General features: G+C 42.4%; 1 protein-coding gene across 1 annotated transcript in view; it reads right to left on the reverse strand.

The window, feature by feature from the left end:
• The window catches only part of POLR1A (RNA polymerase I subunit A), a 148,009-nt gene that overhangs the window by 81,167 nt on the left and 39,304 nt on the right, over positions 1 to 27,538 (reverse strand). The window contains exons 14-22 of the mRNA XM_089692295.1: positions 26,757 to 26,948; positions 19,904 to 20,053; positions 17,149 to 17,332; positions 15,383 to 15,465; positions 12,633 to 12,791; positions 12,065 to 12,163; positions 8,614 to 8,766; positions 3,267 to 3,349; positions 1,963 to 2,128 (exon numbers count right to left, since the gene is read on the reverse strand). Of these exons, the coding sequence (XP_089548421.1) occupies positions 1,963 to 2,128; positions 3,267 to 3,349; positions 8,614 to 8,766; positions 12,065 to 12,163; positions 12,633 to 12,791; positions 15,383 to 15,465; positions 17,149 to 17,332; positions 19,904 to 20,053; positions 26,757 to 26,948 (1,269 nt within the window). The remainder of the gene's footprint in view (positions 1 to 1,962; positions 2,129 to 3,266; positions 3,350 to 8,613; positions 8,767 to 12,064; positions 12,164 to 12,632; positions 12,792 to 15,382; positions 15,466 to 17,148; positions 17,333 to 19,903; positions 20,054 to 26,756; positions 26,949 to 27,538) is intronic.

Here is a 27,538-nt window from a genome sequence, read left to right on the forward strand (position 1 = left end):
AGGTGGACCTGATTGGACCCTTCATGTGAAAGGCACCGTAAGATGCCACTGCTTTACAGGCTTTTACATTGCATTCAAGGGGTAAGCAGATGAAATATGCCAGTCCCCTTTCAATTCAGTTTTTAACTCATGTCAACCTACCATGTCATATGAATGTTTTCCAGTCTTCTTGACGCATAAAACGGATGAAGGGGTGGAAATGGGTTAAAAAACAACTGAAAGCCCAAATTAACATTCTTATTTTGACGCCGTAATGCACTCATGCTTCATATAAAGCAAAGAATATGCCTCTCTTTTACTTTATTAGTCAAGTGCGGCAGCAAAGGTTAAAAACCCCTGCTGGCAGCACCAGGAGAATTGGACTGCTGCTCTCACACACAAGCAATCTAGTTTTTTTTTACACCACCCCACAAACACTACTCTAATATAAGCAGCACTGCCCAAGCAGTGAGAGCAATTAAAGCAGTATTGGACTGCCAGGACACTGCTTGTGTGTGAGAGCTCCAGTCTGACTCTGGTATGTGCTGCCAGCAAAAAGGGATTTACTTTGGTACCCTTCATGCAGCACTTCGATGAAAATAAAAAAATTACAGTGGAGGATCCAATCGGGCCTGAAAGATGGACATTTTTTAAAATTTTATTATTCTGCCTACAAATGCAGGTCAGCCACTCAAAAAAAAGGGCCCTAGAAAAGAACTGAGAAAAAAAAAGAAAAACTCCACTATTTCTATTTATAGTTGCTGCGATTTTCTGAAACTTGGTTGCATTCCATATGGTATTATATTCCTGTTCCCAGGAATTTTATTTCCTGCTTGTGTGATTGGCCTAAAACCTCTCTCACAAGGCTACACTAAAATAAAAACCAAATTCTAGAGGTTCCCTTGTCATAGATATACCCTTTTTGATTACATACTTGCCAAAGCTTGTATATATATATATATATATATATATATATGTATATAAAAAATATAGTATGTATGTATGTATGTATGTATGTATGTATGTATGTATGTGTATATATATATATATATATATACACACACACACACACACACACACACTATATTTTATATATATATATACATATACACACACACACACATATATATATATATATATATATATATATATATATATATATATATATATATATATATATATATATATATATATATATACACACACACACATATATATATACACACATACATATATATATATATATATATATACACATATATACATACACATATATACATACACACACACACACATACATACACACACACACACATACACACTGCAGATTCTGCCTTAGAACATTGAGGTTTGCTCCACAGTTATTCAAGCGTGGGAGCACATGGAGCGATTATCTGTGGTTAGGGACAGGTGCATGCTCTGTTGACCTGGGCAGTGTACGGTTCTAGACAGCTGTATGAAAGAGGCCTTAAAATGGTAGAATAATGACCTTCAATATCCTTCAGTCTTCAACTCTCCTTTTTATAAGAAAAGCTGAATGATGGATTTGATTTTTTAGGCACCACAAAATGTTATAAAATAAAAATACATAATTTTTTATTGTACAATGATCAAAAGTGGGGACCAAAGGTCACAATACATCAAACCATACATGGTACAACATCACATACTGTACTAGTCTTCAGGCTCATCAATCCACTTAAGGGAACATACAGGCCCCCCCCTCCCTGTTCAACTTCTTCAAATAAGACTAATAATGTTGAAACGTGTTGGGGCAGCATTCACGAATTTGGGGCCCTGTATGTCCTCATAAGTAGATTGGTAAACCTGATGACCATTTGTGATGTTTTTAATCATCATACAATAATATTGTAATATTGAGATGCATGGACGGACTCATTTTTAACCCTCCTTTTGATCATGCAAGTGGTACTTGGAAGCATCTGGGAAAGATTGTTCCTCTGACAGAAAACTTTGCCATACCTCATAGTTCTCAGCAATGAATGGGAACTGCTTTGGCTGTAGAAACTGTGTCTTGGGGACATCTAGCCCATCTTCTCCATAGAGAAACTGAATCACGCTGCCATCACTGTCACGTACTGTAAGATCATACTGGACCACTAATCCTTCCAGATGTTTAATAACACACCTGCACAAGAGAAAAGGCTTTTGTTATTCTGTTCCAAAAGACAATACCTTGAGAAGGGAATGCAATCTCCTGGGACAACATTTTCTTATAGATACATCAATGGGACTTACAGCAGGAGGAATTACAACATAATTTAAACAATGTCAACGTCTCGACTGGACACAGCCCTACTGCATATTCTATGTACTATTTTTTTCATGGATTGCAGCCGGATCAATACCCCTACAATCGTGTGCAATATATACACACAGATTATATATATATATATATATATATATATATATATATATATATATATATATATATACACACACACACACACACACACACACTTCTTTTTTCATCACATCCCACATATGCTCGATTGAACCGAGACCTGGAGAGTATGGAGGTCATCTGAACACCTCAAACTTGTGTTCTTCAAACTATTCTTGAACTTTTTTTTGCAGTGTGGCAGGGAGAATTAGCCTGCTGAAAGAAAACGCTGCTATCAGGGCATGCCTTTGCCATGAAGGGGTGTACTTGATACTTGATTAGCAACAATGTTTAGGTAGGTGGTACATGTCAAAGTAACATGCACATGAATGGCAGGACCCAAGCTTTCCCAGCAGAACATTGCCCAAAGCATTGCCTTCTTCCCACATTGCATTCTGGTGCCAACTCTTCCCCAGGTAAGCAGCACACACGCACCCGGCCATCCACATGATGTAAAAGAAAATGTGATTCATTAGACCAGGCCACCTTCTCCCATTGCTCCGTGGTCCAGTTCTGATGCTGATGTACCCATTGTAGGCACTTTTGGCTGTGGACAAGGGTCAGCATGGGGCACCCTGGCCAGTCTGCAGCTATGAAGCCCCATACATAAAGTGTGTTGCCCATTTTTTTATGCTTTCAACACATCAACTTCATGGACAACATGTTCACTTGCTGTCCAGTATGTCCCACCCACTTTAAGAACAAGATAAGATTAGTTACAGTGAAGAAACATACAGTATTTATTAACTAACTTCACAGCAAGGCTTTTGGTTTTAAATCAGAGTATGGGCTGACGTATTGTAGATACACATAAAGGTTTGTACATGGAGTCAAAGGCAAAGGCACGCTAACATAGCCCACACACTAGAAGAATGATACTGACCTCTGCAGGTATCCAGAACGACTTGTTTTCACAGCAGTGTCCACCAGGCCTTCCCTCCCAGCCATACAATGAAAGAAGAATTCCTAGGATAAAAGATGATCTTTATTTATGAAGCAAAAGATGACATGTTCACATAACAAGGAAATGCCTTTTATTAGGAGGTGTACTGAATTTATGGAACACACAATCCTATTCTTAACCACTTCCAGACCGGACACTTTCACCCCCTTCCTGACCAGGGCAATTTTCAGCTTTCAGCGCTATCACATTTTGAATGACAATTGCGCGGTCATGCAACACTGTACCCAAATGAATTTTATACCATTTTTTTGAGACAGATAAAGCTTTATTTTGGTGGTATTTATTCACCACTGGGATTTTTATTTTTTTTGCTATGTAAATGAAAAAGTCCAAACATTTTGAAAAAAAGTGTTTTTTTTATAAAATTTTGCAAATAAATAATTTCATCATAAATCTTTGCCAAAATGTATTCAGTTATCTTTTTAGTAAAAAAAAAAATCCAAATTAGTTTATAACCAAAAATTATAATTTTTAAACATTTTTTTTTACATTTTTATTTTATTTTTTATTATTATTTTATTTTTTTTTACATACTGTCATCCTAGCAGTACAGTGTCACCATGGTGACACTGTACTACTTGTGGGGGGTGATGAAGATTTTTTTTTTTTACACATTGCTTTTACACGCAATCATTTCTCTTTCTCTCTGTCTGCATTCTTGCACTCATTGAGAAGTACTGAGTGACATCTTGCTTACTACTTTGCATGTGATCACTGATTGGCTAATCAGTGATCACATGATCGGGACCTCGTACAGAGGTTCCGTCCGACAATCGGTGTTTCACTGTGTCCGGAGGACACAGCGGGCACCGGATCGCGGTGCTGCGCGCTCCGAGGGAGCGCGCACAAGCAGGGTGCAGGGAGGCCGTTTATAAACAGCCACCCGACCCTGCACTGCCACCGTCCGGCCGTTTATATGCAACGGCCGGTCAGGAAGTGGTTAAGATGAGGTACAATATGGAATTGAGTTATTAACATAAACAGATAGAGTGCACAGGAAGCTATCTTGGCGTGAATTCAGTGTGAACTATGTTCTACATCTTGTTGTGTTCTGAGTTCTTTCTGCTTTTAGTTCGGTCTAGAAAATGTAGGAAAAAGGATGTTGAGGATGTCTATAAATTTAGGCTCCTAATTATAACCATTGTACTAGATGTGTGGGATGGTGGTTAGAAGCAGATGGATAGGAAAGGATGTTCGGCCCTGAACCTTTGGTTATAGTTTTTCTTTTATATTATGCGTTTGTTATTTTTAATGGATTTTTGGCTGATATATAAGACTTTAATATGGAAATGTTATTTATCATTGTTAGGTGACACTTAGAATGTTATCTTGGATAATTACAATTCCCCCTTCTAACTGGATATGTGCCTGAGATACAGAATAGTGTAGAAAATAAGTAACTGTATATTATATAGGGCGCGCTTGTTGGAGCCCAACCTCTGTAGCTGTAAGATAAAGGTGCCAGATGGATATCAGGGATGGATGGATTGGAGTAGTAACACTGAGGCAGCTCTTCTTAGAGGGGAAGCAAGGCTCTAATGCAGTAACAAGAAAAAGAGAGGAAGGCGCCTCTCTCTTTTTTATTTAGTAAACAATGTATAAATTGCACTTACAAGATTACCGGTTAAAAAGACTCATCGTGTGGTAATGAGATCCAGGTGGGACATCCAGCCGTCCAGCAGCAAACTATGTCTATAGGATCAGTAAGTAGAGTCCAGGATGTGCCTGTGCATCAAAAATGAAGCTTGGAGAGCAGAGTCAGATGTAGCAGGTGAAGAAGGCGGTAATGCATTTCGGAGCATGCTCAATAGGCTCCTTCTTCAGACCTCTGACTGCTCTCCAAGCTTCATTTTTGATACACAGGCACATCCTGGACTCTACTTCCTGATCCTATAGACATAGTTTGCTGCTGGACGGCTGGATGTCCCACCTGGATCTAATTACCACAAGATGAGTCTGTTTAACTGTTTATCTTGTAAGTGCAATTTATCCATTGTTTACTAAATAAATTGTCACTACTGTACTTAGAGGCGCCTTCCTCTCTTTTTCTAGAAAATAACAGATACCATATAAAAACCGTGTTTATTCTTGGAACTTGTCTATCTACCGTTATGTTTTGTGATCCCATGTACAATGCTATTGTCTTTAAATTAAATACAGACAAGCAAATTCTTCCTTGGTGTCCTTCAGGTTCACCTCTAGGTGTTTTGTATTGTAGGCAGAATCTCTGACAAATCGCATCACACTCGTTCAGGTGCCATTCATTCATTTTTAATAGTACCTAAACCTGGGAGGGATTTCTGCTGCGATTGTCACACAATAAATCACACTGCAATTGCGGTACACCGCATCACGTGAATCATGTTGCCCAAAAGAAGCTCCTGCTCCTTTTCAAGCGGCAGGCTTCGAGCGACGCAGTATGCCATAATTGCAGCGTGATTTATCACACGTCACAATCGTACTCGCGTGCAGGGGCGGACTGACAACTCATGGGGCCCCCGGGCAATAGGGGATCATGTGGCCCCGTGTCCTTGCCCAAACTCAAAAAAGCCTATGAAAAAGGTAGCAGGGGCATCTCATGGGGCCCCCTACTGACCCCAGGCCCTCGGGCAGTGCCTGAGTTTCCAAATGGTCAGTCCGCCCCTGCTCGCGTGAAATTGAATGGCACCTGAACAAGCGTGGTGCAATTTGTCAGTTTTGCACAGCAATTTGAGACACAAATGCCTAGATGTGAACAAAGCCTTAGGCAGAATTGAGCGTTTTTGTCCCCATGGACTTCAATGGAAACACCTGAAAAGCGCGTTATGAGCTTTTTTTGAGCGGTTTCTGCTCAGTCATTAGCTGTCTGCCCCTTTTTCAGCAGGACTCCACACCTTTTAGTTAAACATATGAAAAAATGCATGACAAAAGCCTCAAAAATATGCAATTCTGCTCCAAAAAATTTGAAAACAAACACTTTGATTGAAAATGTGAAGCTTAGCTGTAAACGTAGCCTATTCAAAAGGCTCTACTTATTATCTAGGACAAGTCTGTCATTTGCAACTGAAATTCAACTGGTGTCATCTGAAGTATAATCTTTTTTTTTTTTCTTTCCTTTAATTCCTATAAAACATGATGCTTCATGGCCATATTGCAGCAAGGTTTTCTATTAAAGGATAAGTTCACCTTCAGGAACATATTACATGTAACAAGGTCCCGCTCATGCAGATCTTCCCCCATTCCCACCTTCCCTGTGACAGCGGAGCAGGGATCCTCTCCCTGCATCCGCTGTCCCAATTTAAAAAAGAGCGCTGCCATGTGGAGCTCTGCCCACGTGACCGCGACACTCATTCACAGGACTCTGTGAATTAATAGACTACAAGTACCGACAAGCCTTCGAAACTAACGGCTTGTAGTTATCAATGAATTACGAGGGTGCTGGTGAGCACCCTCCTTTTTCACCGATTCTTCCTGGACTGAAGTAACTGTCTGACCATATCATATGTACGGACAAACAGCTACACTGACAGTCTGCAGGAGCCTTACATTGCACCTGCAATCTGCTGACTGGGGGTGCAAGGCTTTACAGGTTCTAAGAAAAAAAAAAATAGTAAAAACACATTTTTTTTTCACCTGCAAAAAAGTACATTCATTTATTTATTTTCAAAAGGTGAACTTATCCTTTAAGAACCTATAGCACATTGGAGTGCACTCCTCTATCAAGAGCAGACAGTACTGAGATAAATGCAGATGATGATAGATTGATAGATTACCAAATGGGACACGTGACCTTCACCCGTATATGAGCTTGTCAGACATCCATTCCAAATCCATTGGCATTATTATGGAGTGGGCACTCCCTTTGAAGCTTTAACTATCTCCGCTCTTCTGGGAAGGCTCTCCATAAGAATATGGATGGGTCTGTGGAACTTTGTACCCAATTAGCCACAAGAGCAATTGTGAGGTCAGACACTGATGTTGGAAGAGAAGACCTTGCTTCCAATTCGCATACAAAATTCATCCCAAAGACGTTCAATAAGGTTGCAAGCAGAGTTCTTCACCTAATATAGTGTACAATAAAGTGATACTAAACCCCAGACCCTGCATTCACTATATCTGGTCTCCCACAGTACACACAACATGGAAACGCAATTATTTTAGTAAGTATAAACTGCTAAATACCTTTTCTCATCAGCAGTATATAGCAGTCTTGTGACTTCAGCAGAGCAATGGTTAAAGCTTGTAGGAGGAGATTTCTTTCTGATCCAGAGGGATGTGAAATCCCTGAGCCTCTGTCTGGACAGTGCTGATTGGCCCTGTGCTGATCACATGCACCCTCCCAAAAAAACAAAAAAAACCTCTCTAGCAATACACACCAAACTGAGCATGTGCATGTGACCACAGGTTCAGTCTGTATCAGCTGGTCATTTCAACAAGAGGAGGGTCAGAGAATAAAGGACAGTGCTGATTGGCCCTGTGCTGGTCACATGCACCCTCCCAAGAAAAAAAAAAAAACCCTTTCTAGCAATACACACCAAATTGAGCATGTGCATGTGACCACAGGTTCAGTGGTTCAGTCTGTATCAGGTGGTCATTTCAACAAGAGGAGGGGCAGAGAATAAAGGATCAAACAGCCTTTTTACACAATGCAGAGGATTAACCCCTTAGGTTCCACAGTGAGTATAACAAGCATGCTTTACTGCATATACAGACTGATTTTACTGTTGTGGGTTTAGTAACACTTTAAGCTGACCATATTCACAATATGTACAAACAAAACCTAAAAAACTATCATTTACCTTTAAAGCGCAGGTTTACCTTCAGCAGGAATTTCCCCAAATCCACTTATGCATTTCTATATCCTCTGTATAGTACAGCGCTCTTCCTGTTTTAATGATTCTTCCATTACACATGCAACTGTCAGGGGGCCTCTCCACAAAAACCACTGACCCCTTGATTTCCCTTATATCCAGCTCATCCTGCAAGGCAGCTGGACAAGTGAATTGCGCACCCCTAATAGGCACTCTTGGTTGCTCAAACTGCGCGTGCGCACAGTGCCCTCTCGTCTTCCCTAGCTGAGCTTAGCTAGAGGAGAGCATGCACTGCGCTCACAATGCAGTTTGAAAGGCTATAGATACGGAATGGCATCGGGGACTTTGAGGAAAATTTTGTTAAAGGTTAACTTGCACTTTAAAGCTGAAAAAAAAATGCTTATTGCCATCACAGAACATTTGTTACATGCAGCTCTTTGTATATATTCAAAGTGAGAGAATACTAAATAAATTACTTGAGGTTTGATGCCAGTGAGAAAGCGACCTGTCACAAAGCCGCCAGAGCGTGGCGCAAAGTCGTATGGCTGGAAACAAGGCAGAGACTTCCCTGATGGCATCAATGGTGGTCGCCGGCCTTCCAACTCAATCTGACCCAGCAGACAGGAAATCTGCAAAGAACAGGACAGTCACAGGTTAAGATGTCTATACACAAAGCAATCAGTTACACAAAAGGTGTATTATTAGAAGCTGCCGCCAGCCAGACAGATCCCTCTCAGTTTCCTAATTGGGAGACAACATGTAGCATCATATAGCACTTTCCTCCCCAGCCTTATGCAGGCCATAGATGGGTCGAAAATTGGCCGATTTTTCGGCCGAAAATAAAATTGGCCGATTTTCGGATTGTTAGTGGGCTAATTCTTCGGCCGTTTTTCGGTATTTTGGCAGATTTTTTTATCGGTAAAGTTGGAAAAAAAATCGGCCGATTTTGCCGATAAAAAAAATCTGCGCATGAGCAGTGACCTGCAAGAGGAAGACAAAAAGAAGAAAAAAGAAGAGGATGAAGAAGAAGAGGAGGAAGAAGAAGAGGAAGAAGAAGAGGAAGAAGAAGAGGAAGAAGAGGAAGAAGAGGAAGAAGAAGAAGAAGAAGAAGAAGAAGAAGAAGAAGAGGAAGAAGAGGAAGAAGCAGAATAGGAAGAAGAAGAGGATAAAGAAGAGGAAGAAGAAGAAGAGGAAGAAGAAGAGGATGAAGAAGAGGAAGACGAAGAGGAAGAAGAAGAAGAGGATGAAGAGGAGGATGAAAAAGAGGAAGAAGAAGCAGAATAGGAAGAAGAGGATGAAGAAGAAAGGGGAAAAAGAAGAGGAAGAAGAAGCAGAATAGGAAGAAGGGGAAAAAAGAGGAAGAAGAAGCAGAATAGGAAGAAGAAGAGGATGAAGAAGGAGAAGAGGATGAAGAAGAAGAAGAGGAAGAAGAGGATGAAGAAGAAGAAGAGGATGAAGAAGAAGAAGAAGAGGAGGATGAAGAAGAGGAGGATGAAGAAGAAGAGGATGGAGAAGAAGAGGAGGATGAAGAAGAGGAGGATGAAGAAGAAGAAGAAGAGGAAGAGGATGAAGAAGAGGATGAAGAAGAAGAGGAAGAGGATGAAGAAGAAGAGGAAGAGGATGAAGAAGAAGAAGAGGATGAAGAAGAAGAAGAGGATGATGAAGAAGAAGAGGATGAAGAGGATGAAGAAGAAGAAGAGGATGAAGAAGAAGAAGAGGAAGAAGAAGAAGAAGAAGAAGAAGAGGAAGAAGAAGAAGAGGAATTCCAGTCCGGCAAAAAGTGTCCCTGCAGAGAGCTCCGCTATTTCTTTGACAGTTCCTTGACATTTATAGCGGCTGCAACAATGTATCTATTTGTTTCTGAATAAAAACATCTGTATCCTAAATGGATACAAATACATTGTTGCAACGGCTATAAACGTCAAGGAACTGTCAAAGAAATAGCGGAGCTCTCTGCAGGGACACTTTTTGTCGGCTGTAGACGGGAGGAAAATCGGCCGATTTTTTTTACCGTTGCTGGTAACGTCGGCTGCTTGAACGACCGATTTTTCATTTTTTTTAAAGAAAAATCGGCCAATTTTCGACCCATCTATGGCCTGCATTACTTTCCATCTTGCCCCTTTTATTCTTTGGACTGCAGTGCTTTCAATCATGGAGGCTCTGCAACACATGTGGAGTTACAACAACTTTGTTTTCAGAAACCAATGTACAGCTCTTTGCTGACCCTTCCAACCAGCCAAGATCTTACTGCCTTGCACAGAGAAGAACAGACATCCAGAAATGATGATGTTACTAGGACCAGAAACTTCAACTTTAAGTCTGCACTGCCAAGCATTTTTGAATGGCTTATTTCTGCAGAAGCTCTGAAGTAGCGCTAAAGAATTTGCCCTTGGGCAGCCAGTGTGTCCTTTGATGGCTGTGAACTGAGCTGCCACTAGAAGGCTCTGTTCACAGTGTACAGAGCCGATCAGAGCAGCTCTGTACTATGTGATCTAATTGATGACCAATCACAGTAAACACTAATGTAAACATTGTAGTGTTTACATCTGAAGCCTGTACCTTCCTCTAGCAAACAATGATGAAAGAAGAAGGAGGAGGAACTAATGAATCAATTATTCATTAGTTCCAGACCAGTGGCAGCAGCAATTTAGAGTGGAAGTTGATTGTTGAATTATTTTCTTTTTTTTATGAACCCTTTCCTCTACTCTCCTGTACATTTTATCTACATCCAGTCCCAATGTGACCTGTATGTTATACTCGCATGTCCCTTATTCTGCACATCTGTACATTAACCACTTCATTTCCTCCTCCCTGTATGACCTGGACTTCATCTATTGAATGAATGCTATGATATGAATGCACCTATTGCACCAAAGCTCCATGTTTAGCCATCCTAATACCATTTATTTCTTAATTTCCCAAAAATCGTGACCGTGCACTGTCCTGGCACTTTTTTGTTAAAAGTTTTGTAATAGAAAGTAGGTAAAATAGGGTTTCATTTAAAAAAATGTTGGTCTTCCCTTTATATTGTTTAAATCTAAAAAAAAAAAAAAAAAAAAAAAAACCCAGTCGTTATTACAGCGGTTCTTCACTCTGAAAAAATAAAAAGTCAGAAGCTACAAATACGGTAGCTGCAGATTGTTAATAAAAGGGCGCTTACTTGTCCAGGGATCCAGAACCGTCCTCATCCAGACTAGTTCTTCACTAGCCTACGGGTTCCTGGTGCCAGCATCCTTACTGTGGACAACCAGTTATGCTGCTTATGGCTTCACAGCCGGCTACCTACTGCGCATGCATGAGCTGTGCCGTACTCTGTGAGTGGTCCTGCAGTCCTGGGACATGTCCTAGGTACCTGCTCCTCCCCCCCCTTCAAAAATCGGAGAAATATGGAACAGGATGTAAAAGGGAACATTGCCTTTTGGGTGAAAGCTTTAAAGAAACTGTCAAAACATATTAAATTAATTTGGTTGTTGCAGTGTTGCATAGGGTCGCTGGTTCAAATCCCAACCACGGAACCACCTGCCTGGAGTTTGCATGTTCTCCCTATGCTTGTGTGGGTTTCCACCAGGTACTCTGGTTTCCTCCCACACTCCAAAGACATGCTGGTAGGTTAATTGGCTCCTGTCTAAATTGTCCCTAGTATGTGTATGTATGAATGTGAGTTAGGGACCTTAGATTGTACGCCCCTTGAGGGTTAGGGACTGATGTGAATGTACAATCTATATGTAAAGCGCTGCGTAAATTGACGGCTCTATATAAGTCCCTAAAATAAATAACTAAAATGACACAGTAATTGTCAAGCTATAATGAAGAGGTGTTACAGACTAGTAGTACTGAAGTGGTTAAATTAGAAAAAAGCAAATCTTCATTGAAAAGTAGGGATGGCTTCAGCTGGAGTTATATTAAATTAAAGACATGGAATGATACCTGCATGGTATTCACTGTTGATCCTTTGGCTCCAGACTGAACCATCAGCTGCAAATTATTCTCTGGGAAGCGCCTGTGGAGGCCAAGCGGCATGCACACCTAGAAGATATAAGAACCATAGCAAAGGAAATCAGCGCCAAACATCTACAGGGGACATAACCAGTGTGGCCTATTACAAACACTTAGGCTACATATGGATTTTATAAGCTGGTTGGATATGCAGGCATTGTTCAACCACCTAAAAGGATAAAACATTTTCAGAGTGATGCAAATGCTCCATTACATGTATACATAAGGCTTTGTCAGGTATACAAGGTTAAGTCACTAGAGAAAGGATGTGATGGAAAAAGGAGTTAGCATAAGGGTGTATGCATAGACAGCAGCAGTGCTTCCCATGCCCACAACCATGAAATCATTGCCTAGATAACTGTCATAAACAGGCACATTTAGCTGAAAATGTTAGGAAGAACAGAACGACTGAACCATCAGCCCACCACCTCGTGTGTATGGCTAGTTATAGAAGCCTAAATACAGTGCAAGACTGCCAATCACCTATTCAGAAACTCACCTTATTGATTTCATTGCTGAACTGATTAACTTCTTCCTTGAATTTCAAATCCACCATGTTGAAGTCCCTCTGGTCTTTGTTTAAATGGGCATCCTGCCACTTTTCTTTGGCTTCTTCATCTGAAGCCATCTCTGAGAGATTGAAGGCAGCTCTGACAGCCTACAGAACAAAGAAGTCATATTGGTCAGTCATACAAAATTGGTGAAAAAAATATAAATGAAATCATGCCAAAAGTGTTCACATGTGATCGATTAACATAAGCTGCTAAACCTTACCCTTAAATAAAAGGTTACAATCATAAAACAAAATAAGGCAGCGCTATCAAATTAAATATCCAAATCAAACAGTGATAAAACAGTGAAAAAATTAATTTAAATGACCAAAAAAATGCCTTTTAAGAATTTTCTATTTCCATCAACAGTGAAGAATGTCCATCACCATAAGAACAGATTTGTGTAAATCCACCACCAACAGAAATGAATAAACTCACCAGAGCAAATTGCCAGTAAAATTATAAACCAGCAATTGCACTTGTTTGCTCTGGGAGCAATACTCTGCAGGCAGACTCAGCTGTGACCAGCTTTTCAAATTCTTCCTCTCTCAGCTTATTGATACAATACATTGCAAGTCAGGGAGACTCAGATACCCAGACACGTATTTATCCTCTCTGGGAGCAATACTCTGCAGATCTATAAACTCAGCAGCGAAAACTTCCAGATCGAATTCCAAGAGCTTCATACACAGGCTCAGAAAAGAAAAGAAAAAACAACGCAAACGATCGTGTTATACCGTATGACATGTTTATTTGTAAAAACTCATCATAATCCACTCACATGGAACAGTGTCATAGCCAACACTAGCAACAAACACATTTCATCCTTCCACTCCGTGAAGACGTCTGATGACGAAACGCGTAGGGTGGAGCTTCGGACTAACGTTACTATGTTCTGTAAGAGGCTGGCTTCTCGGCTTTCTGTGATTTTAGCAAAATGTGTTTGTTGCTAGTGTCGGCTATGACACTGTTCCATGAGAGTGGATTATGATGAGTTTTTACAAATAAACCTGTTGTACGGCATCACACGATCGTTTGCTTTGTTTTTTCTTTTCTTTTCTGAGCCTGTGTACGAAGTTCTTGGAATTCGGTCTGGAAGTTTTCGCTGCTGAGTTTAGAGATCTGCAGAGTATTGCTCCCAGAGAGGATAAATAAGTGTCTGGATATCTGAGTCTCCCTGACTTGCAATATATTACATCAACAAGCTGAGAGAAGAAGAATTTGAAAAGCTGGTCACCGCTGAGTCTGCCTGCAGAGTATTGCTCCCAGAGCAAACAAGTGCAATTGCTGGTTTATAACTTTTTACTGGCAATTTCTGTTGGTGGTGGATTTGCACAAATCTGTTCTTATGGTGATGGACATTCTTCACTGTTGATGGAAAGAGAAAATTCTTAAGACATTTTTTTGGTCATTTAAATTAATTTTTTCATTGTGTTATTTATCACTGTTTGATTTGGATATTTAATCTAATTTAATTTTTTTTGTTTTATGATACTAATATTGGTATAAATGGATAGTCAAAACAAGGGGATCAAGATACAGAATGACGAGTCAAATTTATCAACCCCAGCCTCTCTCAACCAGGGCTCCTCCAGAGATTTTCTTCCCACTTGATCACCAACGTAAGGGCATTTTTCCCACTGACTGCCAACGCCAATGGGCATTTTTCCCACCGACTGCCAACGCCAATGGGCATTTTTCCCACCGACTGCCAACGCCAATGGGCATTTTTCCCACCGACTGCCAACGCCAATGGGCATTTTTCCCACCGACTGCCAACGCAAGGGGCATTCTTGCCACCGACTGCCAACGCAAGGGGCATTCTTGCCACCGACTGCCAACGCAAGGGGCATTCTTGCCACAAGACTGCCAACGCAAGGGGCATTCTTCCCACCGACTGCCAGCGCAAGGGGCATTCTTCCCACCGACTGCCAACGCAAGGGGCATTCTTCCCACCGACTGCCAATGTAAGGGGCATTCTTCCCACTGACTGCCAACATAAGGGGCATTCTTCCCATTGACTGTCAATGTAAGGGGCATTCTTCCCACTGACTGCCAACATAAGGGGCATTCTTCCCATTGACTGTCAACGTAAGGGGCATTCTTCCCACTGACTGCCAACATAAGGGGCATTCTTCCCATTGACTGTCAACGTAAGGGGAATTCTTCCCACTGACTGCCAACATAAGGGGCATTCTTCCCACTTACTGCCAACGTAAGGGGAATTCTTCCCACTTACTGCCAACGTAAGGGGAATTCTTCCCACTGACTGCCAACGTAAGGGGCATTCTTCCTGTTGACCACCAATGTAAGGGGCATTATTTCCACTGACCACCACTTGTGTGATAGAACAGCAACATCATTTCACTCTCAATTCATTTCATACACTGTACTGTTTTTATGGAGGAGCAGCACTGTCACTCTGGGATAGGAAGCATTAGGACTACAGAATACCACCTACTTTTTCCTAATCTCTATAATGCAGGGGGAAGGTCATGAAAACCTAACTCACTTCATGTTAACTTTGAAATAAAAATGCAGAGTGTACAGGATATCAATGGGTTTCTGGCTGGCTCAACCAGTTCTTTCTTGCACCTAAACAGGTGTAACAAAACCCTTTCAATGGTTCTGCAGATGTTAATAAAGATCATTTATAACAGACTATTGGAATACACATTAGCTATATCATCTTACTTACCCGTCCACCACAATGTGCAGAACGTCCCACAATGTTCTGTCTCTTGCCATTAGCATAGGGTCGAACTAGAATGTCCTCCACTCCTAGAAATTATCACTGTATCAGTCACTGAACATTTTCAAAAAAGTAACAGTGAAGGAAGCAAACAGCATTGGTAACATACATTTAAGAGGCTTATTTACATTCATTTTGAATGGCACTGCAGCCAACCTCTGTTGCCCGGCAGTGCATTGCCAGGTATTGCATTAGAAAGCCTTCCTTAACGCAATGAACATTAATGTGCAAAAGGAGACCTAAAGTTAAACAAAAAGTGAGAATTCTTACACAGTACAGAAAAGAATTTCTAATTCTGTTCAGCCTGGTTTTGTTATCCATGTTTCCTGCCAGGTTCTGTCTGCACAGAGAACACATTACAGACTACAATGCAGCTGAACAAGGAGCCGCCCTACCACGGGCCCGGCCCAAGAGCCAACCCAAGAGCCGCCCACCACGGGCCCGGCCCAAGAGCCAACCCAAGAGCCGCCCCACCACGGGCCCGGCCCAAGAGCCAACCCAAGAGCCGCCCCACCACGGGCCCGGCCCAAGAGCCAACCCAAGAGCCGCCCCACCACGGGCCCGGCCCAAGAGCCAACCCAAGAGCCGCCCCACCACGGGCCCGGCCCAAGAGCCAACCCAAGAGCCGCCCCACCACGGGCCCGGCCCAAGAGCCAACCCAAGAGCCGCCCCACCACGGGCCAGGCCCAAGAGCCGCCCCACCACGGGCCAGGCCCAAGAGCCAACCCAAGAGCCGCCCCACCACGGGCCAGGCCCAAGAGCCGGCCCAAGAGCCGCCCCACCACGGGCCTGGCCCAAGAGCCAACCCAAGAGCCGCCCCAGCACGGGCCTGGCCCAAGAGCCACCACAGCACGGGCCTGGCCCAAGAGCCACCCCAGCACGGGCCTGGCCCAAGAGCCACCCCAGCACGGGCCTGGCCCAAGAGCCACCCCAGCACGGGCCTGGCCCAAGAGCCACCCCAGCACGGGCCTGGCCCAAGAGCCACCCCAGCACGGGCCTGGCCCAAGAGCCACCCCAGCACGGGCCTGGCCCAAGAGCCACCACACCATTTGACTGGTTAATGCAATTGTGCACAGATGAGGTCACCTCTGTGCTCACTCCACTTCTCAGGAGCCTGCCAGTATTGGATGGGCAGGATTTAATATTTAAAACAGAAGAATCCAACCGGCTTTGGTTAGGGCTACACTGGCTACATCTAGCCTTGGAGCTTTTGTTGATGTCATCAGTTTAGCATTACTTTGGGAAAGGAACAGGCAAGCCATCCTCTTATGCTTGGTCACAGCATGGACTGCATTTATACGTGCCCAAGCATCCAGCACGTTAAAACACATAAAACTGCCCATAGTGTCCACAGCACTTCTCAGTGCCTCCCACGATCTAAGTCGTGAAGCCAGAACCTAGACGGGAATGGTCAGAATACAATACAGGGAAGGGCCAGCATGTGACTGTTATTCATGGTCACTGCTCGTACTCAAACTGGAAAGCAGTCCAGAGGAGCCTTAGCAGGGAGCACACACACAGAGGAATATATGATTTTTAAAAAGGTATTGGCTGCAATTTCAAACTTTTTAAAAATAAAGGGTGGAGTAATAGGAAGCAAAGAGTTTGTACAGGTAGGTAGAGTTGATTATTTTCTGGCACAGTAATCAAAGTGTGCCATGATTGCTTATTATAACATTTCTTATTCAAGCTTATTTTATTACTCTACTCACCCATGGTAAATCCACGGTAAAGCTGTAAGTAAGCAGTAAAGAGACGAGCCAGGCAAGTGAGCAGTTTTCCACTGGTCTCTCCACCATACAGCTCATAGCAACAATGAACCAGTCCAAAGGACGAGCTGCCATAGTGAGCTTTGTCCAAGACTCCACACAGCAGTTCTCCGCTACGAATGATAACCTGGTGGGCAAGAAATAGTCAGAAGAAATGTGTCAGCATGAGCTTATACCAAAGTGATTAAAGAACAGACATTTCACTATAGTTCTGAAATAAGTGTCTGAAGTACCCAACAAACCTTATTCTACTTTTAATGTCTTCAACAAGTCCAGCGGAACTACTACTAGATATACCATGACCTGGGATATACAAGAACCTTCACAGACAAAACCCATTGTTCATGTGCTTATCTGATACCATATTTTACCCATAATCCCTCTACGGATACCACCCCAGAAAAGAAAAAAAACATTCTTGTGCATGCCTAGCACACCATTTTCATGAAAGTTGTTTAACAACTTCTCACCCAGACCAATTCTGGCATTTCTCTGCTACATGTAAAAATCATCATTTTTTGGTTAGAAAAATTACTCAGAACCCCCAAACATTACATATATATTTTTTAGCAGACACCCAAAAGAATAAAATAGCGGTCATTGCAATTTTTGCTACACGGCATTTGCACAGCAATTTTTCAAATGTAAGTTTTTGGGAAAAAATACACTTTAAATGAATTTTAACCACCTCCCGACCGGCCGTTGTATATAAACAGCCGGACGGTGGCAGTGCAGGGGTGGGTGGCTGTTTATAAACGGCCTCCCCGCACCCTGCTTGTGCACGCTTCCTGGGAGCGTGCAGCACCGCGATTCGGTGCCCGTTTTGTGTCTTCCAGACACAGTGGAACACCGATCGTCGGACGGGACCTCTCTGCAAGGTCCCGATGATGTGATCACTGATTGGCCAATCAGTGATCACATGCAGAGTAGTAAGCAAGATGTCACTTGTGACATTATTGCTTACTGCGTGTGAAATCTGTGAATGATCACAGAGGTCACATGGTACAAGGCTATTCACAACAGCCTTGTACAATGTGACAAGCTGTGACCAATCACAGCTCACTCAGTAGTTCTCAATGGCTGCAAGAATGCAGCCAGAAAGAAGAAGAAATGATTGCTTTTACAGCCTTTATGGGGGTAAAAGCAATCAGTGTAAAAAAAAAAAAAAATCTTCATCACCCTCTACAAGTAGTACAGTGTCACCATGGTGACACTGTACTGCTAGGGTGACATAAAAAAAAAAACCATAAATAATAATATAAAAATATAAAAAAAAGTAAAAAACAAAGTTCAAAAATTATAATTTTTGGTTATAAACTAATTTGACTTTTTTTTTTTTTACTAAAAAGATAACGGAATACATATTGGCCAAGATTTATGATAAAATACTATTTATTTGCAAAATTTTATAAGAAAAACACTTTTTTTCAAAATTTTGGGACTTTTTCATTTACATAGCAAAAAAAATAAAAATCCCAGTGGTGAATAAATAAAAATAAAGCGTTATCTGTCTCAAAAAAATGCAAAAAAATTCATATGGGTACAGTGTTGCATGACCGTGCAATTGTCATTCAAAGTGTGATAGCACTGAAAGCTGAAAATTGGCCTGGACAGGAAGGGGGTAAAAGTGTCCGGACTGGAATTGGTTAATGCAAACAAAAAAAAGAAAAAAAAAAAACACAATATATAACCCAATTTTTTGGTAGAACATAAAATATCATGTTATGCCAAGTAAATAGATACCTAACATGTTATGCATTAAAACTGCGCACACTTGTGGAATGCTGCCAAAATACGGTACTTAAAAATCTCCATAGGCAACGCTTTGTTTACAGGTTACCAGTTTAGAGTTACAGAGGAGGTCTAGCCCTACAATTATTGCTCTCAATATAATGTTTACAGTGATACCTCACACCAGCTCCGTGGTAACCCGCCACCGCCAAATTGGATCCTGGACTCCCCAATTGCACAAGAAGCCTGGCAACAAGGAAAACATCCCCTCCCACTGCCTGTAAAAGCCATCTAGCAGCTAATCAGCCACTAGAATGGCTTTTGTATTACAGGGAACCACTGGCTGAAAAGAAAGATACCTGGATGATGCCTGTAGCTGCAGGCATCATCCAGATATCTCCACTTCAAGTCCAGGACGTCCTATAACGTCCTATTTTACGGGGACTCTCACTCCTGATTGGCTAAGGCAGCAGTGGGAGCCATTGACTCCCACTGTAGTCAATCACAGCCAGTGAGCCAATCAGGAGAGGTGGGGGGCAGGGCTGAGCCACAGCTTGGTGTTTACAGACATGCAGAGCTGTGGCTCTGGAGCGTGCCTACTCGGGTGCCCCCATAGCAAGCTGCTTGCTGTGAGAGCACCCAACAGGAGGGAGGGGCCAGGAGTGCCGAGAAGAGAAGGATCGGGGCTGCTCTGTGCAAAACCAATTGTACAGAGCAGGTAAGCTTAAAAAAGAAAAAAAAAAAAAAAGACTTTAGTATCACTTTACTCTTCAATTCCGTCATATTTGTACTTAATAGGAGGTATCTGAGGTGGCAAAGGGGCCAATAGAGTCTGTACAATCCTGAGATGCCATATACTGTTCTGAAGTTCTCACCAGCCAAACAATACAGGTACACCATATGCCATACTTCTTACTGATTAGTTAAGTAATACAATGAAATCAGTGGGGAAGTCAGTACTACTTACCTGAGACTCACACATGGAGTCTGAATTAAAACCCAGTATCGGCCTAGATGGGGCCTTCACCCACGCCTTCCCACCAATCTTTGCCTTTCCTGTCAGGTTAAGAGGGATGTGATGATCTGGAATTACGTTGATGAGTAACGTAGAAACTACCTGTGTGAGAAGGAGGTAACACCAGAAAAAGGAATTTAAAATGTCAGGTCTATGACAAGTTATCAGTTTGTGTTATATAATCGGCGATTTTTGGTTTATTAATCCTATTATTTCCCATTTTGAATGAAACCAAATCATTTATGTAAAAAATATTTGTTCACCCAGCAGAAAACTAAGGTTCTTCTCATAATCTTCCTCCCCCCACCCTGGCCACTAACAAAACCACAACAAGGAAGGGGAGGGAGGGGGGTGCAGGGTGTACCGAGTACCTAGTTTTTATGGTACCTGCTGCCCTTCCCTTAATCCTCACCTAGACACAGAAATGTTGTATTTGTATTTCAGTTTTATTATTATTATACAGGATTTATATAGCGCCAACAGTTTGCTCAGCACTTTACAATATAACGGGAGACAATACAGTTCAATACAATACAATACAGTAGTGGTACAAAAGGTAGTAACTGTGGGGGGTGGACTGGTAGGAGGAATAGAAGATTCCATTATTAGCTGAAGGCAGGAGAGGCTTCCCTGAAGAGATAGGTTTTCAGAGATTGCCTAAAAGTGAGCAGCGATAGTCTGATAAATTGGCGTAGAGAGTTCCAGAGGATGGGGGAAGCTCTGGAGAAGTCCTGGAGACGAGCATGGGAGGAGGAGACAAGGGAGCTAGAGAGCAGGAGGTCGTATGAGAAGCGGAGGTTGCCATTTTGCTGAAGCCCAGAGCCCCTGAGCAGTAGTAATATTTAGACTGGCCTCTGCATTTCTGGCACTTTGCTGAAAAAAAGAGAGCAACTGAGCATGTGCAGAACATGGTGGGACAGCATAATGTTATACACAGTTATACTTGCAAAAGTCAAGTATGAAATAATCTAGCAAGACTGAATTTTCTGACTAAAGTTCCTCTTTAACCCCTTCCCGCTGGCGCCTCCCGGCCCTTTAAGAGTTTCAGAAGCTGGGAGGCAGGACGGGGTTTAGGGATCATGTGACCGCCGTGACGCGTCATCATGGCTGTCACATGATCTGGAAAGGTCCCGATTGAAAGAGCAGACCGGGACCTTTCCGTGAGTACCGGACATGTGTGCTGGGAGCGCGCTCTCAGCACATATGGTTTTTGTTAATTGCACGCAAACGTGCGGCCGCTTGGCGTCTAGGCCCAGACCCTGGACATTTGCGTGCTCCAGGCGTGAAGAGGTTAATGAAATCAACAATGGCAATCTATGTATTTTACGAAGTAGAGATTTCCTTTAAATGAGATCTTTTTTTCTTGAACTGATTTCAGCATTAAACCTGCAGACAAGATGCAGTATTCAGAGACTGAAATCACTGAAAGACTGTCAGCAGATCGGCCTCTACATTTTCAGCACAGTGCCTAAAAATAGAAAGCAACAGAGCATGTGCAGAGCAGGCCGAGACAGCGTATTACTAGATTTTAAACAGTATAGGCACTTAGTCAGAAAAGTCCTGATGGTGTAAAACATTTAAGAATGAGGGCCGGTTCACATATATGCAGATTGGGTGCGTTTTGATTCGCATCCAATTTGCATGACATGTGAAAGAACAATGGTTTCTATTGTGCCTGTGCACATACATGCGGTGCACTGCCAGTGCAGATTCAGTGCCAAATTCAGAAAGAGTCCTGTCCCATTTCTGAGCAGTGCAGTCCGGTTCAGGTGCAGAATAGACTCACTGACTTCTATGGGAACCACTTCTAAACTGCACATCATCAGTTGTGCACAGGAGTTCAGCACAGTTTGCTCAGTCACAGAATTTGCAGCTGTATCAAACATCCTGTCCTGAACAACTACTGTGTCAATTCGCTGTGAAAACGGAGCTTCAATTCACAGTGCACATGTGCGAATGCAAAACAAAGGTTCCACTTCAACTACCAAATCATTTTGGGATGGAGGCGCCACCTATTGGGAATAAGTATAAACAGCAGAACATGATACAGGATGTTCATTACACCTGGGAAACCGCTCTCCCATAAGGACTTGTATACAGAGAGATATTTTATCCAGTAACAATTACACAAACACACATATATACATATACACAAATATATATATATATATATATATATATATATATATATATATACACACACACAGTATCTCACAGACGTGAGTACACCCCTCACATTTTTGTAAGTATTTTATTCTATTTTTTCATGTGACAACACTGAAGAATTGACACTTTGCTGCAATGTGACGTAGTCAGTGTACAGCTTGTATAACATGTAAATTTGCTGTGCCCTCAAAATAACTCCACACACAGCCATAAATGTCTAAACCGCTGGCAACAAAAGTGAGTACACCCCTAAGTGAAAATGTCCAAACTGGGCCCAATTAGCTATTTTCCCTCTCCGATGTCATGTGACTCTTTAATGTTACAAGGTCTCAGGTGTGAATGGGGAGTAGGTGTGTTACATTTGGTGTTATCACTCTCACTCTCTCATACTGGTCACTGGAAGTTCAACATGGCACCTCATGGCAAAGAACTCTGAGGATCTGAAAAAAAGAATTTTTGCTCTACATACAGATGGCCTAGGCGATAAGAAGATTGCCAGGACCCTGAAACTGAGCTGCAGCATGGTGGCCAAGACCACACAGCGGTTTAATAGGACAGGTTCCACTCAGAACAGGCCTCACCATGGTCAACCAAAGTAGTTGAGTGCACGTGCTCAACATCATATCCAGAGGTTGTCTTTCAGAAATAGATGTACGAGTGCTGCCAGCATTGCTGCAGAGGTTGAAGGGGTGGGGGGTCAGCCTGTCAGTGCTCAGACCATACACCGCACACTGCATCAAATTGGTCTGCATGGTTATCATCCCAGAAGGAAGCCTCCTCTAAAGATGATGCACATGAAAGCCCACAAACAGTTTGCTGAAGACAAGCAGACTAAGGACATGGATTACTGGAACCATGTCCTGTGGTCTGTTGAAACCAAGATAAACCTATTTGGTTCAGATGGTGTCAAGCGTGTGTGGCGGCAACCAGGTGAGGAGTACAAAGACAAGTGTGTCTTGCCTACAGTCAAGCATGGTGGTGGGAGTGTCATGGTCTGGGGCTGCATGAGTGCTGCCGGCACTGGGGAGCTACAGTTCATTGAGGGAACGATGAATGTCAACATGTACTGTGACATACTGAAGCAGACCATGATCCCCTCCCTTCGGAGACTGGGCCGCAGGGCAGTATTCCAACATAACGACCCCCAAAACACACCTCCAAGAAGATCACTGCCTTGCTAAAAGAAGCGGAGGGTAAAGGTGATGGACTGGCCAAGCATGTCTCCAGACCTAAACCCTATTAAGCATCTGTGGGGCATCCTCAGATGGAAGGTGGAGAAGCGCAAGGTCTCTAACATCCACCAGCTCCGTGATCTTGTCATGGAGGAATGGAAGAGGACTCCAGTGGCAACCTGTACAGCTCTGGTGAACTCCATGCCCAAGAGGGTTAAGGCAGTGCTGGAAAATAATGGTGGCCACACAAAGTATTGACACTTTGGGGTTTATTTACTAAAGCTGGAGAGTCCAAAATCAGACTCCCTTCTGCATAGAAACCAATCAGCTTCTAACCTCAGCTTGTTCAATGAAGCTTTGGCAATGAAACCTGGAAGCTGATTGGTTTCTATGCAGAAGGGAGTCTGATTTTGGACTCTCCAGCTTTAGTAAATAAACCCCTTTGGACCCAACTTGGACATTGTCACTTAGGGGTGTACTCACTTTTGTTGCCCCCGGTTTAGACATTAATGGCTGTGTGTTGAGTTATTTTGAGGGGGCAGCAAATTTACACTGTTATACAAGCTGTACACTCACTACGTCACATTGTAGCAAAGTGTCATTTCTTCAGTGTTGTCACATGAGGATATAATAAAATATTTACAAAAATGTGAGGGGTGTACTCACTTCAGCGATCTCCTCTATGGCTTGGGAAACAGAACACAGAGCAGCTGACAGCTCTGATGCTTCTGAATGAGCCAGTGAGTCCGACCGACCTACCTTCCTTTCCACCCACCCCTCCCTTCAATCGTTCCTTCCACCCATCCACCCTTCCTTCCCTCTAATCCTTTCTTCCACCCATCCCTCCCTTCCCTCCAATCCTTCCTTCCACCCACCCCTTCCTTTCACCACTCCCTTCCTTCCTTCCAGCCACCATTTCCTTTCCTCGTTCCTTCCTTCCACCACCCCCTTCCTTTCCTTTATACACGCACGCACACACACTTTTAGTTTTTTTCAGGTATTAACGAAAACACATTCAAGCTATACTTATATAATGGATATGGGCTGAAAGTGCACACTCTCAGGTTTAATTTGAGGGTATGTACATCCAAATTGGAGGAAGGGTTTAGGAATTAAAGCTCTTAAGAGTAGCCAGTCCCCCTTTTTCAAGAGACCAAAAGTAATTGGACAATTGAATCAAAAGCTGTTTCATGGCCAGGTGTGGGCTACTCTACTCCTTCGTTAATTCTTCATCAATTAAGCAGGTAAAAAGGTCTGGAGTTGATTATAAGTGTGGTATTTGCATTTGGAATCCATTGCTGTGAACCTACATCATGAATTCAAAGGAGCTGTCCATGCAAGTGAAACAGGCCATTATAAGGCTTCAAAAATTAAACCAATCCATCAGAGAGATAGCAGCAACATTAGGAGTTGCCAAATCAACAATTTGGTACAATCTGAGGAAAGAAGAACGCACTGGTGAGCTCAGCAACATAAAAAGGCATGGATGTCCATGGAAGACAACAGTGGTGGATGATCGCAGGATCCTCTCTATGGTAAAGAAAAACCCATTCACAACATCCAGACAAGTGAAGGACACTCTCCAGGAGGTGGGCGTATCATTGTCAAAGTCTACAATCAAGAGAAGACTTCACAAAAGCAAGTACAGAGGGTTCACCACAAGGTGCAAACCATTCATAAGCCTGAAGAATAGAAAAGCCAGATTAGACTTTGCCAAAAAAACATCTAAAAAAAAGGTCAGACCAGTTCTGGAAAAGCATTCTTTGGATGGATAAAACGAAGATTAATCTGTACCAGAATGATGGGAAGAAGAAAGTGTGGAGAAGGCTTGGAACAGCTCATGATCCAAAGCACACAACGTCATCTGTAAAACATGGCGGAGGCAGTGTGATGGCATTGGCATGCATGGCTTCCAGTGGCACTGGGTCATTGGTGTTTATTGATGATGTGACAGAAGACAGAAGCAGCCGGATGAATTCTGCAGTGTTTACAGATATACTGTAAGCCCAGATTCAGGAAAAATGCAGCAAAGTTGATTGGACAGCGCTTCACAGTACAGATGGACAATGATCCAAAACACACTGCAAAAGCAACCCAGGAGCTGTTGAATGAAAAGAAGCGGAATATTCTGCAATGGCCGAGTCAATCACCTGATCTCAACCCAATTGAGCATGCATCTCACTTGCTGAAGGCAAAACTAAAGGTAGAAAGACCCACAAACAAAGAACAACTGAAGAAGGCTGAAGTTAGAGCCTAGCAAAAAAATTAGAAAGGAGGAAACCCTTTGGCAATGACTTCAGGCAGTCATTGCCAGTAAAGGATTCTCAAAAAAATATTAAAAATTAACATTTTATTTATGATTATATTCAATTGTCCAATTACTTTTGGTCCATGAAAAAGAGCTGTAATTCCTAAACCCTTCCTCCAATTTGGATGTACATACCCTCAAATTAAACCTGAGAGTGTGCACTTTCAGCCCAAATCCATATTAGAACTACAGCTTGAATAGGTTTTGGTTAATACCTGAAAAAAAACAAATAAGTTGTAAACACACACGCACATACCTCGAGTTCTCTCTATATAAAGATATATTTACTCCACAAGAGGTAGAAGGTAACCAACACAAACATTTACCCCTGTACACCCAGTCCAAATGGTGTCAGGGGTTAAGTGCCCAGACATCAAAAACAAGGCGTTTAGTCAATGCGTTTCACCATATCTAGCAACCTCAAGGCAGCCTTGGGTGTCTACAAAGCAGCTTGGAGGACAATTAATATAAAGCCCCCATACAAAGCCCATCTTGTTAAAATATACAGATCTTTGGATATGAACTTTATAGTCTTGGGGGTTGACAAAATTGGTTGAAATATTTGATAGACTTGTTTCATGATTTGTGTCTGGTATCAATAAATTTGAATAGTTAGCATTTTGGAATATCCATGTCCACTAAAATAGTTTTTTTTATGGTCCTAAATTTGGACTTTATGAAGAATTGAGGACTGGTTCCAAAAAGACTTCCTATGCAAGGGTGGTGTTTGGATTGGTGGAGGAAATACAATTTTGGGACTCCTGCTTTTTTATTTTTTGGTATTTGATACAATGTTATATTGAACAGACAGGGTAGCAAATGAAAGAACGTAGCAGTTTGGAGTTGTATACACATTAGAATAGAAGTATGACCAAAGCTTTTTTTGGCCAATCTTCTCCTGTGGGTCACAGGGATGTGCTTACTGGCTGTAGTGGGCCAAAACATACGATGACACAGATGAAGCCCAGTATGCTTGGACTGAAGTTCCTGCCTCCTTCCACCACATAAATAAAATGCATAGTATTAGGATAAAGCATGAATAGCCGGGAGATGCTAGCAAACTAGCTAAAAGTAAAAGAACCATTAGCGTGACCCGAATAGAGAATGCAGAACAGCTTCAGCTGCTGCCTATAAAATACAAATTGCTTGTTTGCATTACCTGCTTTCCTGTCCATAGTTTGCGTGGTTTCATGATTGCTGGCGGAAGGGTTTTCACCCGACCCGTTTTATCCGTCAGCCCTCTGTAGACCAGCTCCATGTACTGTTCCCTGGTAAAGAAACAACCCCGGATGGTCATACTTGCCCCAGACACCATATGATCCTGGATCAGTCCTGCCAATGGCGTCCCATCCTTTACGGGGGGGGGGGGGAGAAAAAAAAGAATAAATAACATAACATAAGAGAAACTGGCAGACAACAGGATGATCAGGACAAAAAAAAAAAAATACAAAAACGATCATTTTTTTCCATAAGCTGTTGAGAGCTTCCTGAAATAGGTCTATAGTATGTAATTTGTTAATGAATGAACTATGAGTCCCAATCAGCATAGTCGTTGTGTCCAACCCCCCGAGTTGCATTACGGTGCCAAAAACATAAAAGTGATATATCGGTCTTATCTCAGTTATATTTCAGAAACCTCAGACTTTTGCCTGTGTTATTATTGGTGGAGCCCAAAAAAAGAAAAAACAACAAATTTTGAGAAAGAACATAGTTAAGCCTCGTGGGTGGTATGACCCATCAACATCAAATACAGGCATTTTCAGGCACCGGGAAGGCAAAGAATCAATGTACGTGCTTAGGGACTTAAAAAGGAGGTACAGCCAAAGCGCTTTTGGCTGCACTTCTCCTGTGGATCACAGGAGTGCAGCTCATTTTCAGCTGGCTGAAGCCCACTGTCGGCTGATGTCACTCAGCCAGTCCAATTTTTGTACTGATGAATTG

The sequence above is a fragment of the Staurois parvus genome, unplaced genomic scaffold (genome assembly GCF_062004578.1).
Source record: "Staurois parvus isolate SC_StPar_1 unplaced genomic scaffold, SC_StPar_1.0 ptg000581l, whole genome shotgun sequence".
Taxonomy (NCBI): Eukaryota; Metazoa; Chordata; class Amphibia; order Anura; family Ranidae; genus Staurois; species Staurois parvus.